Raw genomic sequence first — 12,789 nt, 5'->3', positions numbered from 1 at the left:
AGTTCTTTCCCCTTCTGAGTGGGGGTGTTTGTCAGCAATCATAGAATACCAACAGTTCTGGCTGCTGTCACCCCTGAGCCACTGATACCTTGGGTTATGATTATACTGTCTAAAGAGGGGGCCTTTTCCAGCCCTGGCTTTCTTGGTATATGCTAATTACCAAGTGCAAGTCATTTTTCACATAGTTACTACTTTATTAAAACAGTGCCAGTAACTAAATTTCCAGTTATTTGAGTCACCGCTTAACTGTGCCTTTTTATGCAGTTATGAAGTATAAACACAACCCATTAGCTATGAGACTGTTTTGCTTTAGTATATGAAGCCTTAAGACAAACTGGCTTGAGAGTTCATCTCAGAGTGTTTCTCTGAAAGCCTCAATCTTGCTTCCTCAATCTCTCCTATTGCCCTTTGCCCTGTTCTGTTGGGCGGCCTCTTTTTTATGGTATGAAAAGCATAAAGAGGAAACAGAAGAGCTACTATGTGTTAAATGAAGTATGAATCAAACCTATGATGGTCTTCTAATCGTAAAAATAAATTTGGCAATCGTTATACCAACCCTTCCCTCTTTCCAAATCTCTGAAGCTTGGAAGTGTTATAAATGAAAATGATCCTAACAACCTTCCCAGTATTGGAAGTGTTTCAAAGAGACTTTGTGCTCATGCACATGTGTGTGCACGTGTGTGTGGCAGGGTGGCTTTCAAACCTTTTTTTATTTCTACGTAGAATAAGCACTACTTTTTTCCTTATGATCCAGCAGATACACATTTCAACAGAAGTTTGATTAAACTTTGTGTGGTTTTTCTTTTTTTTTGCTTTTCGTTTTTTGTTTCTTTTACTTTTTTAACCTTCTGAAACGTTCAAACACATTTAACAAAACAGGAGCGTTTTTTTCTTTTTTATAACGTAATTATTATTTGTGAACATACTGCCACTCACACAGAACCCTGGATGCCAGACTTGTCCCTACTATCACTGTTTGATCCCACGTGGGGGATATTCTTGATTTCTCACCCCACCCCCAACCCCAACCCTTCTCTCTCTCCAGGCTGCGTATCTGGTGGGGGTCTCTGATCCCAATAGCCAAGCAGGGCAGCAAGGACTGGTGGAGCCCACACAGTTCGCCCGTGCAAACCAGGCGATTCAGATGGCCTGTCAGAGTTTGGGGGAGCCTGGCTGTACACAGGCCCAGGTAACTTAAGGGAGCAGGTGCTGTGAGCGAGCCTGGGAGAGGGTGGCGGGCCAGGATGGACCGGCCCCATGAAGAGAGAGGGAGAGGTGAGATGTGGGGAAGTAGAGGCTGGAGACGCATCTGTGACCTTCCACACACAGCTTCTCTGCGGGTGATTGTCTTCTCCTGCCGTGTTTCTTGTCACTCTTAGTTACTGCTAAGTTCACAACTCCTCTGTAGGAGTTTGAATCCACTCTCCTACTTACCCTATTATGGGTTCTCCATCAGTGTGTCTGTCTCTCATTTCCCCTGCCCCATACCGTTCACCTTCGGGTATCTGTCTCTCACATCTTCCCTTTTCAGGTCACTCTGTCCTTCCTAATTAGACTTCCAAAGGTACCGCTTTCCATCCCCAAGCCTGCAGGGGCTCTCACCTGGGTGTGGAGACTTCCTTCCTGCCCTCATCATGGCTCTTCCACGTGTCTGTCTCCTCAGGTGCTCTCTGCAGCCACCATTGTGGCCAAACACACCTCTGCACTGTGTAACAGCTGCCGCCTGGCTTCTGCTCGCACCGCCAATCCTACCGCCAAGCGCCAGTTTGTACAGTCGGCCAAGGAGGTGGCCAACAGCACAGCCAATCTCGTGAAGACTATCAAGGTTGTCAGTGTTTGAAATTCCCAGCCTCCCTCTGACCTGTCCGGTCTTCTCTCCCCTGGTCCCCCCATCAGTCCCTGAAGCCTTCCACCAAATCCCATCTGCCTGAGCCCAAGCCCTATCCTGTCCATACTGCTCATCACCAGCCTCTCCTCACCTCTGGCCCAGGAGAGGAGAGCCAGGCGTCACTTTCTTTGCCTACAGTCAGTCCTGAGGGCCTGTCACTTCCACTTCCAGGCGCTTGACGGAGCTTTCACAGAGGAGAACCGTGCCCAGTGCCGAGCAGCAACAGCCCCTCTGCTGGAGGCTGTGGACAATCTGAGTGCCTTTGCATCCAACCCTGAGTTCTCCAGCATTCCTGCCCAGATCAGCCCCGAGGTGAGGCGGTGTGAAGACAAAACTGATGCACCAGCTGCCCCCTCGTCTTTGCAGGAGTCTTGAGACTCACCCCCCTGCCTCTTCTCTCCCCAGGGCCGGGCTGCCATGGAGCCCATCGTGATCTCTGCCAAGACAATGTTGGAGAGTGCCGGGGGACTGATCCAGACAGCCCGGGCCCTAGCAGTCAATCCCCGGGACCCCCCGCGCTGGTCAGTGCTGGCTGGCCACTCCCGTACTGTCTCAGACTCCATCAAGAAGCTTATTACAAGCATGAGGTATTGAGTGGGTAGACAGCCAGTGTGACCAGGGAACATACTTGTAGCAGCGTGGGGCAGGGACGAGTAGTGCAATGAGGTGGGATAGTGTTGGAGGGCCCTTGTTGTCCAAGAATCGGGATACGGGGAAAGATAGGCCAGCCTGTTTTAAAGGGATCTTCTTGGTGTTGGAGCCTATGATGTATCTATAGGGACAAGGCTCCAGGGCAGCTGGAGTGTGAGACGGCCATTGCAGCTCTGAACAGCTGTCTGCGGGACCTAGACCAGGCTTCCCTCGCTGCGGTCAGCCAACAGCTTGCTCCTCGTGAGGGAATCTCTCAAGAGGTAAGGGGGAACAGGGTTCTACAAAAGGTTGTGTCCGGGAAGAGAGATGGCAGACTCGAGAGGATGGGGGGTCCAGGTGTGTGCCTCACAGAGACATCAAGGGTATGGGAGGAACATTCCAAGGGGACTCCGTCAGTTCGGTATGGAAGGAAGGGGAGGGTCCTGTTCCAGCTCACAGTTAGGGCTAACGTTCACTTCCTCCCCAGGCCTTGCACACTCAGATGCTCACTGCAGTGCAAGAGATCTCCCACCTTATTGAACCGCTGGCCAGTGCCGCACGGGCTGAAGCCTCCCAGCTGGGACACAAGGTACCTGGGAAGACATGCGGGTAGTCCCAAGGTAGGGCAAGCGAGGGTTCCTGGCCCAGCTGACCTTCCACTCGAACCCCTTGCCACAGGTATCCCAGATGGCCCAATACTTTGAGCCGCTCACTCTGGCTGCAGTGGGTGCCGCCTCCAAGACCCTGAGCCACCCACAGCAGATGGCACTCCTGGACCAGACTAAAACCTTGGCAGAGTCTGCCTTACAGTTGCTGTACACAGCCAAGGAGGCTGGCGGGAACCCCAAGGTACCGAGGGCGGGAGGGAGGGTCTGCTAGTAAGAGGTCAGTGAAGCAGGAACAACAGAGCCCGCCTCCACTCACTCACTCTGTCCCACAGCAAGCAGCTCACACCCAGGAAGCCCTGGAGGAGGCTGTGCAGATGATGACAGAGGCCGTAGAGGACCTGACAACGACCCTCAACGAGGCAGCCAGTGCTGCTGGGGTTGTTGGCGGCATGGTGGACTCCATCACCCAGGCCATCAACCAGGTTAGAGTCTTGGGGTGCCTGTGGTCAGTGGCTACCCTGGGCTAGGGTCCCCGAGCACTGTGTCAGACACTCTGATAATCTTCCTACTTCCCCCATCTTCCCCCCTCAGCTAGATGAAGGACCAATGGGTGAACCAGAAGGTTCCTTCGTGGATTACCAGACAACTATGGTGCGGACAGCCAAGGCCATTGCTGTCACCGTTCAAGAGATGGTGAGTTTGGAAGAGTATAACATTACCCCCGGAGAGCTCAGTTTGGAAATAACTTTACTTCTTCTGTTATCATCAGGTAACTAAATCGAACACCAGCCCTGAGGAGCTGGGCCCTCTTGCTAACCAGCTGACCAGTGACTACGGCCGTCTGGCCTCACAGGCCAAGCCTGCAGCTGTGGCTGCTGAGAATGAAGAGGTAAACACGGGGGCAGCTGCCGTGAATATCTTCCCCCAGGCCCTCACAGAAAGTCACAGTGGCGTGTCCCTTGTCCCCATCATGTCAGCCTCTAGGGCTGTCCCACCTTTACTCTGTCTAGTCTTCTATAGAAAAGGGAACACACGCTCAGGACCACTCCACTAAAGAGTGATCAGGGGCGCCTTGGTGGCTCAGTCAGTAAGCATACGACTCTTGATCTTAGGGTCATGATTTCAAGCCCTGCGTTGGGCGTGGAGCCTACTTAATTAAAAAAAAGAAAAAAGTGATCAGGGCTGTGTAGGGACAGGATCAAAGTCACAGGGATAAAGGAGATAGCCCACGATCTAGAGATTTCCTGGTCTGCCGCCATTGCCTCTGTCGACACTCCTGCTGTCCTGCAGGTCTATAATCTCTTCTTAGTTCCTCCTTGTTGCAGACCCATGAAGCTCTTCCTTCCCTAAGCTCCTGGCTTTCCAAGAAAGCAAGTAATTGGATCTTAGCATGACACACCTAATCCCCAACCCCAAACCCCTCCCTTACCACATACGACCAAATTGTAGTCCCTGGCCCTCTGATTCACATCCCCCAGCATAAAGGGCTTCTCCTCCACCTCCTCACTTTGCTTCACATAATCCTCACCAGTTGGTGCCTACATGCTATTATTTTCCGTGTGTAGGAGGTGGCCTCCCGCCTGAAGGACATGAAACAGGGAATCTGCACGCTGGGCACTTGTTCTCACCACCCTTTAGTCTACGATGCGTGTTTTGTTAGGTCCTTAGTGACTCCTCCAAGCACAGTTGGGGGCACCGTGAGTGTCTTGTAAAATCCATGTCCCTTTCCTATCTGCTCACAGATAGGCGCCCACATCAAGCACCGGGTGCAGGAGCTGGGGCACGGCTGTGCTGCTTTGGTCACCAAGGCAGGCGCCCTACAGTGCAGCCCCAGTGATGCCTACACCAAGAAGGAGCTCATAGAGTGTGCCCGGAGAGTCTCCGAGAAGGTGACGGTGCTCATCCCCATGGACTGGGGGGCTGGCTCCCCCTCCCTGTAGCCTCCCTTCCCATCCTCCTCCAACCTTCCCAGCCCTCTCCTCCGTCCCTTTTCCCAGGCACCAGTGACCCCTTTCCCTTCCACGAGGCACTGACCAGAGTCTCCATGTGACTTTCCTCCCCCAGGTCTCCCACGTGCTGGCTGCACTCCAGGCCGGGAACCGTGGCACCCAGGCCTGCATCACAGCAGCCAGTGCTGTGTCCGGCATCATCGCTGACCTCGACACCACCATCATGTTCGCTACCGCCGGTACCCTCAATCGCGAGGGTGCTGAAACTTTCGCAGACCACCGGTGAGGAGGGAACTGGGCCTCACAGAGGCAAGCGGGGGAGTCGGGGGGAGCAGAAGAGGCTGGAGGGGTTGGAGGAGGACTGAGAAGGGCTGACTGGGCTGGGCCCTCCCTCAGGGAAGGCATTCTGAAGACTGCAAAGGTGCTGGTGGAAGACACCAAGGTCCTGGTGCAGAATGCAGCTGGGAGCCAGGAGAAGTTAGCACAGGCTGCCCAGTCCTCCGTGGCCACCATCACCCGCCTTGCTGATGTGGTCAAGCTGGGCGCAGCCAGCCTGGGAGCTGAGGACCCTGAGACACAGGTATCCATTTGACACCCCTAATTCTGGCCAGAAACACTGCCTGTTCCCCCTTTCCCTCCCACAGACCAGAGCCTCTGCTCTCCCACGCAGGTAGTGCTGATCAACGCAGTGAAAGATGTGGCCAAAGCCCTGGGAGACCTCATCAGCGCAACAAAGGCTGCAGCTGGCAAAGTTGGGGATGACCCTGCTGTGTGGCAGCTCAAGAACTCTGCCAAGGTTGGAGGGAATGAGAGAGGGAATGAGGGGCCAATCGGTGCACTTTCTCCTGTTCCTTAAAACGCCCCCCTCTCCAACTCCTCTGATGGCCCCAGGTGATGGTAACCAATGTGACATCATTGCTCAAGACTGTGAAAGCCGTGGAAGATGAAGCCACCAAAGGCACACGAGCCCTGGAGGCAACCACAGAACACATACGGCAGGAGCTGGCGGTGAGCGAGGGTCTGGAGCACTGGGGACTTGGGTTAGAGAGGGATCGAGACAGATTGTGAATCTGTATTTCACATATATTCACGGACAGAAATGTAAAGAGTCGCACTCATTGTCCGCGCTCACTGCCCGACTTCCTAAGTGAGCTGCACTGGTGTCTTTCCCTCCCCCACCTACTTAGTCCTCAGCATTTCACAACTGCCTTCCCTCACCCTCCCACTTTCCCCAGTCACCAGTGCCCCTTAGCTGCCACATTCAGTGCCCTCTTCTTGGCCTTCATCTTCTTCAAACATTTCCAAAACATTTGACTTTGTTAACAAGCCTCTCTGGAATCTTTCTTCCTTTGGTCCTCCTGACACTGGCTTTGCTCTTGCTTCTCCAGCATCTCTTCTGTAGTCGTCATCAAACCACCTTCAACCTAGTAAACGTGGAGGCCGGCCCAAAATGGTGCAAATCGCCTGATTTCCCTGTCCTCTTCTTTGGCAAGTTTAACCACTTTCACGATCGTTCTCTGGCAAGCTGACTTCACCTCTGAGTTTAGTTGTTCTCAACTGCCTGTCTGACATCACGACCAAGAGGCCATGCCACCCAGCTTCTGGCCCCCAAGCGACTTCCTCTTCCCATGGTAGCAGCCTCCATCACCTGTGACTTCCCTGTCTTCTTCACCAAATCCCGGCCACTGCAAGTCCTCCCAGCCACCCGCCCTTCTCTTCTTTCACCCCTCCTCTCTCTGCCCCGTCAGCACCCTGGTTGGGATCTTCATCCACTCTCCTCCACTTTGATTGCTGTGTTAGTTTTCTGCCTCATCCTCCCCTCTCCCTTCAATCTCTTGTCACTCTCGTCTCCTTCTCTTCTTTCTCATTTCCGAATTCACCTTTCTGACCCTCTCCTTGGAGAGGAAAGTTAACTGAAATTCTTAATTTTCTGCCTCCCAAACCTTATCTTTCACTCATCTTTCCTATCTTGGTAAGTGGCACCTTTTAATAACTCAGCTTCTAAAGCCAGGAACGCAGCTGTAATGTTGTTCTCTCGTTCCCACATCTGAGCGCATCAGCAAGACCTGTCAATGCTCCCTCCACGCGGATCTCATGTTCTCTCTTCTCCATCACTACCACCTCCAGATCATCCCCAGTCCTTCCATGCTTCTGTGTATTTGTGCGCTAGCCTCCATCTGTTCTCCCTGCCCCGACACTCACCCCTCTGATGCATTCTCTGTACACTGTAGCCGAATACACTTTTGAAAATATAAATTAGATTGTGTCACTTTGCTTAGAACCCTTTAGTGACTGCCCTGCCATCTTTGGTAAAATCCACTCTTGGCCGCCACTTCCCAGGCCCCGGCCAACTTCCCTAGTCTCATTGGTCTTGCTCCTCGCCCTTCCCCAACCCCAGGCCGCTGCACTGTCACTCCTGCTGCTGCAGGCCCTTGCACTTGCTTTGCTTCAGCTTTTTTAACATCTGGCTCCTTCCAGTCCTTCAGGCTGAAGCTTAAAGTCCTCTCCTCTGGGTTGCCTGGCTGGCTCAGTCCATAGAGCATGTGACTCTTGATCTCAGGGTTGTGAATTTGAGCCCCACATTGGGTGTAGAAATTACTTTAAAAAATAAAGTAAAATCTTTAAAAAAAAAAAAAAAAAAAAAAAAAAGCCTCTTCTGAGAGAGGCTTCCCTGGCCATCTACTGGAGAAAGGACCTCATTTTGTTTCTCAGCACAGCACCCTCTTTACTTCCTTCACAGCCCAGTTCAGTCTCTAGTTTTTCTGTGTGTTTACCTATTTATTGTCTGTGTTCAAAACTATAGGGTAAACTCCATGAGAACAAGGACTTTGTCTCCTTTATTCCCCATTGCATTCCTAGCACGTCACACAGAATCTACCACTAGCCGATTTTTAATAATTTGCTGGATGAACACATACATCAAAATATTTTTGATTTTTATATGTTATGTGAAAGTCCAAGTTCCTTGGTCTGATAGTCAAGGCCCCAAAAACCTTTTCTTCACCATCCCTGTAATTCTAGAACATTTTTTGGTACTCTCTCACTTGACATTCTGGTTATTCATGCCCCCGTTTACCTAAAATGCCTTCCTGTTATCTATGTCTTTTAAGATGCAGCCCCTTGCCCCCACTCTGCCACTCACCCCTTCAAGGCTTCTCTGTAGTTGAGGAATAAAAACTCAGCTCAAATAACCCAGCTGTGATGTGTGATGTGTGAATGTCTCCAAGGACCTGACCTACAATAAGTACTCATTGAATGTCTGTTCTTGAACACATGGATGAATGAACCGGATTATACAAGTAGAGTGCTACGCTGTCTTATGGTCTCACACACTGTACAATTTTTCTTTTTGTCTTATCTGCAACAGGTCTTCTGTTCTCCAGAGCCACCTGCCAAGACCTCTACCCCAGAAGATTTCATTCGCATGACCAAGGGTATCACTATGGCAACAGCCAAGGCTGTTGCCGCTGGCAACTCCTGTCGCCAGGAGGATGTCATTGCCACAGCTAATCTGAGTCGGCGTGCTATCGCAGATATGCTTCGGGCTTGCAAGGTAAAAACCCTGATAGGCAGAAGCCTGAGATGGCGCAGCAGCTTTGGGGCAAAACACGGGAGGGGCGAAACTGCGGGGGCTTGGGCCTGGAACTCTTTGGGATCCTAAAGCTAACTGTATGGGATAGGAAGCAGCTTACCACCCAGAAGTGGCCCCTGATGTGCGGCTTCGAGCCCTGCACTATGGCCGGGAGTGTGCCAATGGCTACCTGGAGCTGCTGGACCACGTGCTGCTGGTAAGGAAAGCGGGTGTTGTCTGCTCCTCACACTGGCCTCCCTGAGTACACAGTCCCCTCCCGTGTGCCTCAGTCCCAGCTCTCGATTCTTTTGTTCAAATCTCCTTCCCACTCCACCTTCTCTTTCCCAAATCTGTTCTGATTTCCAAGTCTCCCTTCCACTGGGGCCCCATCATTCTTAGCATCTTTGGTTTTCCCACTCACCTCTTCCTCTTGGTTTTTCTTATCTCTTCTCTTCCCACCCAACCTCCCCCTTCTCTACCTTCATCGTCTCTTCTTTCTTCTCATTTCATCATTCTCCTTGCTCCTTGTCAGCCGGTGAGTGACACACAGCCCCTGTCTTCACCCTGTGTACAGTGTGATGCCCAGGGTGCACCTGCCCAGGGTGCACCTGCCCAGGGGGCATGGTGTTTGAGGGCTGTGGTGTGGAGGGGTCTAGGGATGGGGTGGGGGGTCACGGTCTGCCCTGTTTCTTACCTCTGGTAGGAGCTCAGATCTGATGCTTTCTGCTCCCTGCCCGCCCCCGACCCCCCCCCCCCCCCCCAGACTCTGCAGAAGCCAAGCCCAGAACTGAAGCAGCAATTGACGGGACACTCAAAGCGTGTGGCTGGTTCAGTCACTGAGCTCATCCAGGCTGCTGAGGCCATGAAGGGTGAGAAGTGACCAGGGACAGGGAGGGAAGGGAAACCTTTGTCATGGGGAGATCTCTGCTTCCTGGTTGGGCTGCTCTAAGTTGGCCGCTGCCCACAGTCCCCACAGGTGCCAGGGGCCAGTGATACTAACCATGCTGCCCAGTGCTTCTGACATCCCTGCTCTGCCTTGGCCCTTTTCTTCCTCCCTTTGTCACACCAGGAACAGAATGGGTGGACCCAGAGGACCCCACAGTCATCGCTGAGAATGAGCTCCTGGGAGCTGCAGCTGCCATTGAGGCTGCAGCCAAAAAGCTGGAGCAGCTGAAGCCTCGGGCCAAACCCAAGGTCAGTCCTCCTGCCTCCTGTTCCCTACCCTCCCGATGGCAGAATGTCCCTACCTTCATTTTGCATCTCTCTCTACAATCTTTCTCTTCATTTTAGGAGGCAGATGAGTCCTTGAACTTTGAGGAGCAGATATTGGAAGCTGCCAAGTCCATTGCAGCAGCCACTAGTGCCCTGGTAAAGGCTGCATCAGCTGCCCAGAGGGAACTGGTGGCCCAAGGGAAGGTAAGTACTTGGATACCCAGAAGAATGGGGACAGCTCTGCTGTCCTCACTCGAATGGATCCCAGGCATTTACACACCTACGGCGAGCACAGGTCTGAGTAGGCTCTCCTCTTTCCTCCACAGGTGGGCGCCATTCCAGCCAATGCACTGGATGATGGGCAGTGGTCCCAAGGCCTCATTTCTGCTGTGAGTGCACAGTACCCACTAGGTCCCTCAGCTAGGAGACTAGAGGGGAAGGACCAGGGCAATAGGCATATGTTAATCTAATCCTCCTCACTTTAGGCCCGGATGGTGGCCGCAGCCACCAACAATTTGTGTGAGGCGGCCAATGCAGCTGTGCAAGGCCATGCCAGCCAGGAGAAGCTCATCTCATCAGCCAAGCAGGTAGCTGCCTCCACAGCCCAGCTCCTTGTGGCCTGCAAGGTCAAGGCTGACCAGGACTCGGAGGCAATGAAACGACTTCAGGTGAGGAACCGTGACCATCCTGCTGTACCTTGGGCTGTGCTGCTTTAAACTTTTCCCCCAAGATGTGCTTTTCTGTGAGGGAGTAGAGGGACTCTCTCTCAGCTGAGTTCCCAGCCTCACACTGCTTTCTCTGCCCAGGCTGCTGGCAATGCAGTGAAGCGAGCCTCGGATAACCTGGTGAAGGCAGCACAGAAGGCCGCAGCCTTTGAAGACCAAGAGAACGAGACAGTGGTGGTGAAGGAGAAGATGGTTGGGGGCATTGCCCAGGTGAGCTTTGCCCCGGACACCCTTAAGCACACTGCCGGCCAGGCAGTCACATTGCCTGTGCCGGCCCCAACGGCCCTGTACCCTAATGCATATACTTGCTGAACTGAGTCACCGATCTCCATCCCTCAGATCATTGCCGCACAGGAAGAGATGCTTCGGAAGGAACGAGAGCTGGAAGAGGCGCGGAAGAAGCTGGCACAGATTCGGCAGCAACAGTACAAGTTCCTGCCTTCAGAGCTTCGAGATGAGCACTAGGGCAGCCGCTTCTATTTAATGCAGACCCAGCCCAGAGACTGTGCCTGCCACTACCAAAGCCTTCTGGGCTGTCGGGCCCGACCTGCCCAACCCCAGCACTCCCCCAAGTGCCTGCCAAACCCTGGGCCTGGGCCTGCCCAGTCCCGCTGCACATCCCCTGTCCCCTCCCTGACTCCAAGTGCCTTCATGCCCTAGGGCCCCCTAAGTGCCTGCCCCTCCCTAGAGTATTAACGCTCCAAGAGTATTATTAACGCTGCTGTACCTCAGTCTGAACCTGCCAGGGCTCCCGCCCGCTCCACCCTGCCAGCAGCTTCCAGCCAGTCCCCACAGCCTTGGCTCTGCTCCTTTTTTGATACTGTCTACCCCTACCCCCAGCTACCTGTGGGGACCGCAGGGTTACAAGCCCCAAACAGGTCATGCTCCAATAAAGGTGATTCTGCCTGCAACCTCTGCCTGGCCTTGTGAGGAGATGGGAGATTCTCCTCAAAGAGAATGTGGGGGAAAGAATGGGATTCAGTTCTGTCACCAGCTTCATCTGGCTCAGAAATGGGAGTGGGGGCACACTGTGGCAATCTGCCCCCCGCCGCCCCTTCTTCCTCCTTGCACCCAGATCCCCAAAGTCACCACGGTTGGGAAGCTGAGAAGGCCTGTTCCTGTGGTCCCCTATCTCACTGGCCAGCGCCTATGCCTCACCAAGTGGCATCACCCTGCTGCTGGGACAGCAGCTGCCAGTGCTCTTTGTGACTACCAGGGACACTCGATCTTCGTAACCGTTCGGAGTATTTGAACAAATCCAATTCCTGGCCAAATTCAAATTTTCAAAAGCAGCTTTGCTAAAAAGAATAAGTCGATAAGATACAAGTGTCTGAGCCTCAGAGAACTATGGCCACAGATTTGGTTGAGGGTCCTAACAAGCAAAATACCCCCTGAGGCTGCACCGGCTAGGTTCTATTGTTGATGTGCTGGGGGACTTCTGGGCCCTTCTGGGCCTGTTACTCCTGCCGAGAACAGCGCTGGAAGAAAAAAACTGAAAAAGCTTGACCCGGGTGTCTTGGTTAGCGGGCACAGCTCCCTGCTACTGGCAGCCCTGTTCCAGCTGCCATGCCTGTCTTTGAGGTTAAGCAGAGGGAGGTGGTCAGGGAGGTGGGTGTCGCTTCCCCTCCCATCCACATTCACCACCTCTGCCCACACAGCGTGGACCACATGGCAGTCCTCAGGCCTGTCGCTATTTTCATGCGTGGTTCTTTAACCAGCCCTGTTGCCCAGGAGGTTAATTCCTTGCCTCCCCCTCCAAGTAAAACACAAACACCACCCACTACTACTCTAGGCACCTTTCACCTCCTTGAAGCCGTGACATCTTCCATTCCCGCTGCATTAGAATAAGTTTAAAGTAGATGCAATTGCTTTGCCCTCCCCAGGGCAGCCGATATGGAAGGTGCCAACTTCCTACCATCACTCCTGTCACTTGTGATTAATTCATTCAATATTTACTAAGCCATGCCCAGGCTAAGCACTGGAAAATAGAGATGCATTATCACCTCTGACGCAGAGACCTGGCAACTCCAGTACATATCACTGTGGCCCCCTAACCCCAGATTCAATGTCCTAGCGTTGTGACTTGGGAACCGTAGAGATCAAATCCCTTCCACAGCCTCCCCAACGAGTGGTAGTCCAGACTGTCTGAACTCCTCCAGCTATAAGCCCAGGGCAGCTGCTTATTCCTTCCACCACTTCCCCGCCA

At 53.0% G+C, this 12,789-nt stretch overlaps 1 protein-coding gene across 7 annotated transcripts in view; it reads left to right on the top strand.

Annotated features, from left to right (window-relative positions):
- TLN1 (talin 1) overlaps nt 1-11,492 on the top strand; it is a 31,820-nt gene extending 20,328 nt beyond the window's left edge. For 4 of the 7 annotated variants that reach the window (XM_043566395.1, XM_043566393.1, XM_043566396.1 and 1 more), the window contains 24 exons: nt 1,046-1,189; nt 1,664-1,825; nt 2,060-2,200; nt 2,294-2,475; nt 2,667-2,799; nt 3,006-3,107; nt 3,197-3,367; nt 3,459-3,608; nt 3,718-3,819; nt 3,896-4,015; nt 4,869-5,015; nt 5,191-5,357; nt 5,472-5,655; nt 5,746-5,871; nt 5,967-6,083; nt 8,443-8,628; nt 8,756-8,863; nt 9,410-9,515; nt 9,716-9,840; nt 9,937-10,062; nt 10,185-10,247; nt 10,344-10,526; nt 10,665-10,793; nt 10,923-11,492. In XM_043566395.1, coding sequence (XP_043422330.1) covers nt 1,046-1,189; nt 1,664-1,825; nt 2,060-2,200; nt 2,294-2,475; nt 2,667-2,799; nt 3,006-3,107; nt 3,197-3,367; nt 3,459-3,608; nt 3,718-3,819; nt 3,896-4,015; nt 4,869-5,015; nt 5,191-5,357; nt 5,472-5,655; nt 5,746-5,871; nt 5,967-6,083; nt 8,443-8,628; nt 8,756-8,863; nt 9,410-9,515; nt 9,716-9,840; nt 9,937-10,062; nt 10,185-10,247; nt 10,344-10,526; nt 10,665-10,793; nt 10,923-11,048 — 3,300 coding nt within the window. In that variant the 3' untranslated portion in view covers nt 11,049-11,492. Of the gene's footprint in view, nt 1-1,045; nt 1,190-1,663; nt 1,826-2,059; nt 2,201-2,293; nt 2,476-2,666; nt 2,800-3,005; nt 3,108-3,196; nt 3,368-3,458; nt 3,609-3,717; nt 3,820-3,895; nt 4,016-4,868; nt 5,016-5,190; nt 5,358-5,471; nt 5,656-5,745; nt 5,872-5,966; nt 6,084-8,442; nt 8,629-8,755; nt 8,864-9,178; nt 9,182-9,409; nt 9,516-9,715; nt 9,841-9,936; nt 10,063-10,184; nt 10,248-10,343; nt 10,527-10,664; nt 10,794-10,922 lie in introns of all 7 variants that reach the window. The other 3 variants (XM_043566394.1, XM_043566391.1, XM_043566392.1) reach the window with 1 other exon arrangement.
- Nucleotides 11,493-12,789: the final 1,297 nt, after the last annotated feature.

This window comes from Prionailurus bengalensis, chromosome D4 (assembly GCF_016509475.1).
Source record: "Prionailurus bengalensis isolate Pbe53 chromosome D4, Fcat_Pben_1.1_paternal_pri, whole genome shotgun sequence".
In the NCBI taxonomy this organism is placed as follows: Eukaryota; Metazoa; Chordata; class Mammalia; order Carnivora; family Felidae; genus Prionailurus; species Prionailurus bengalensis.
This window is presented reverse-complemented; position numbering and strand designations above follow the sequence as displayed.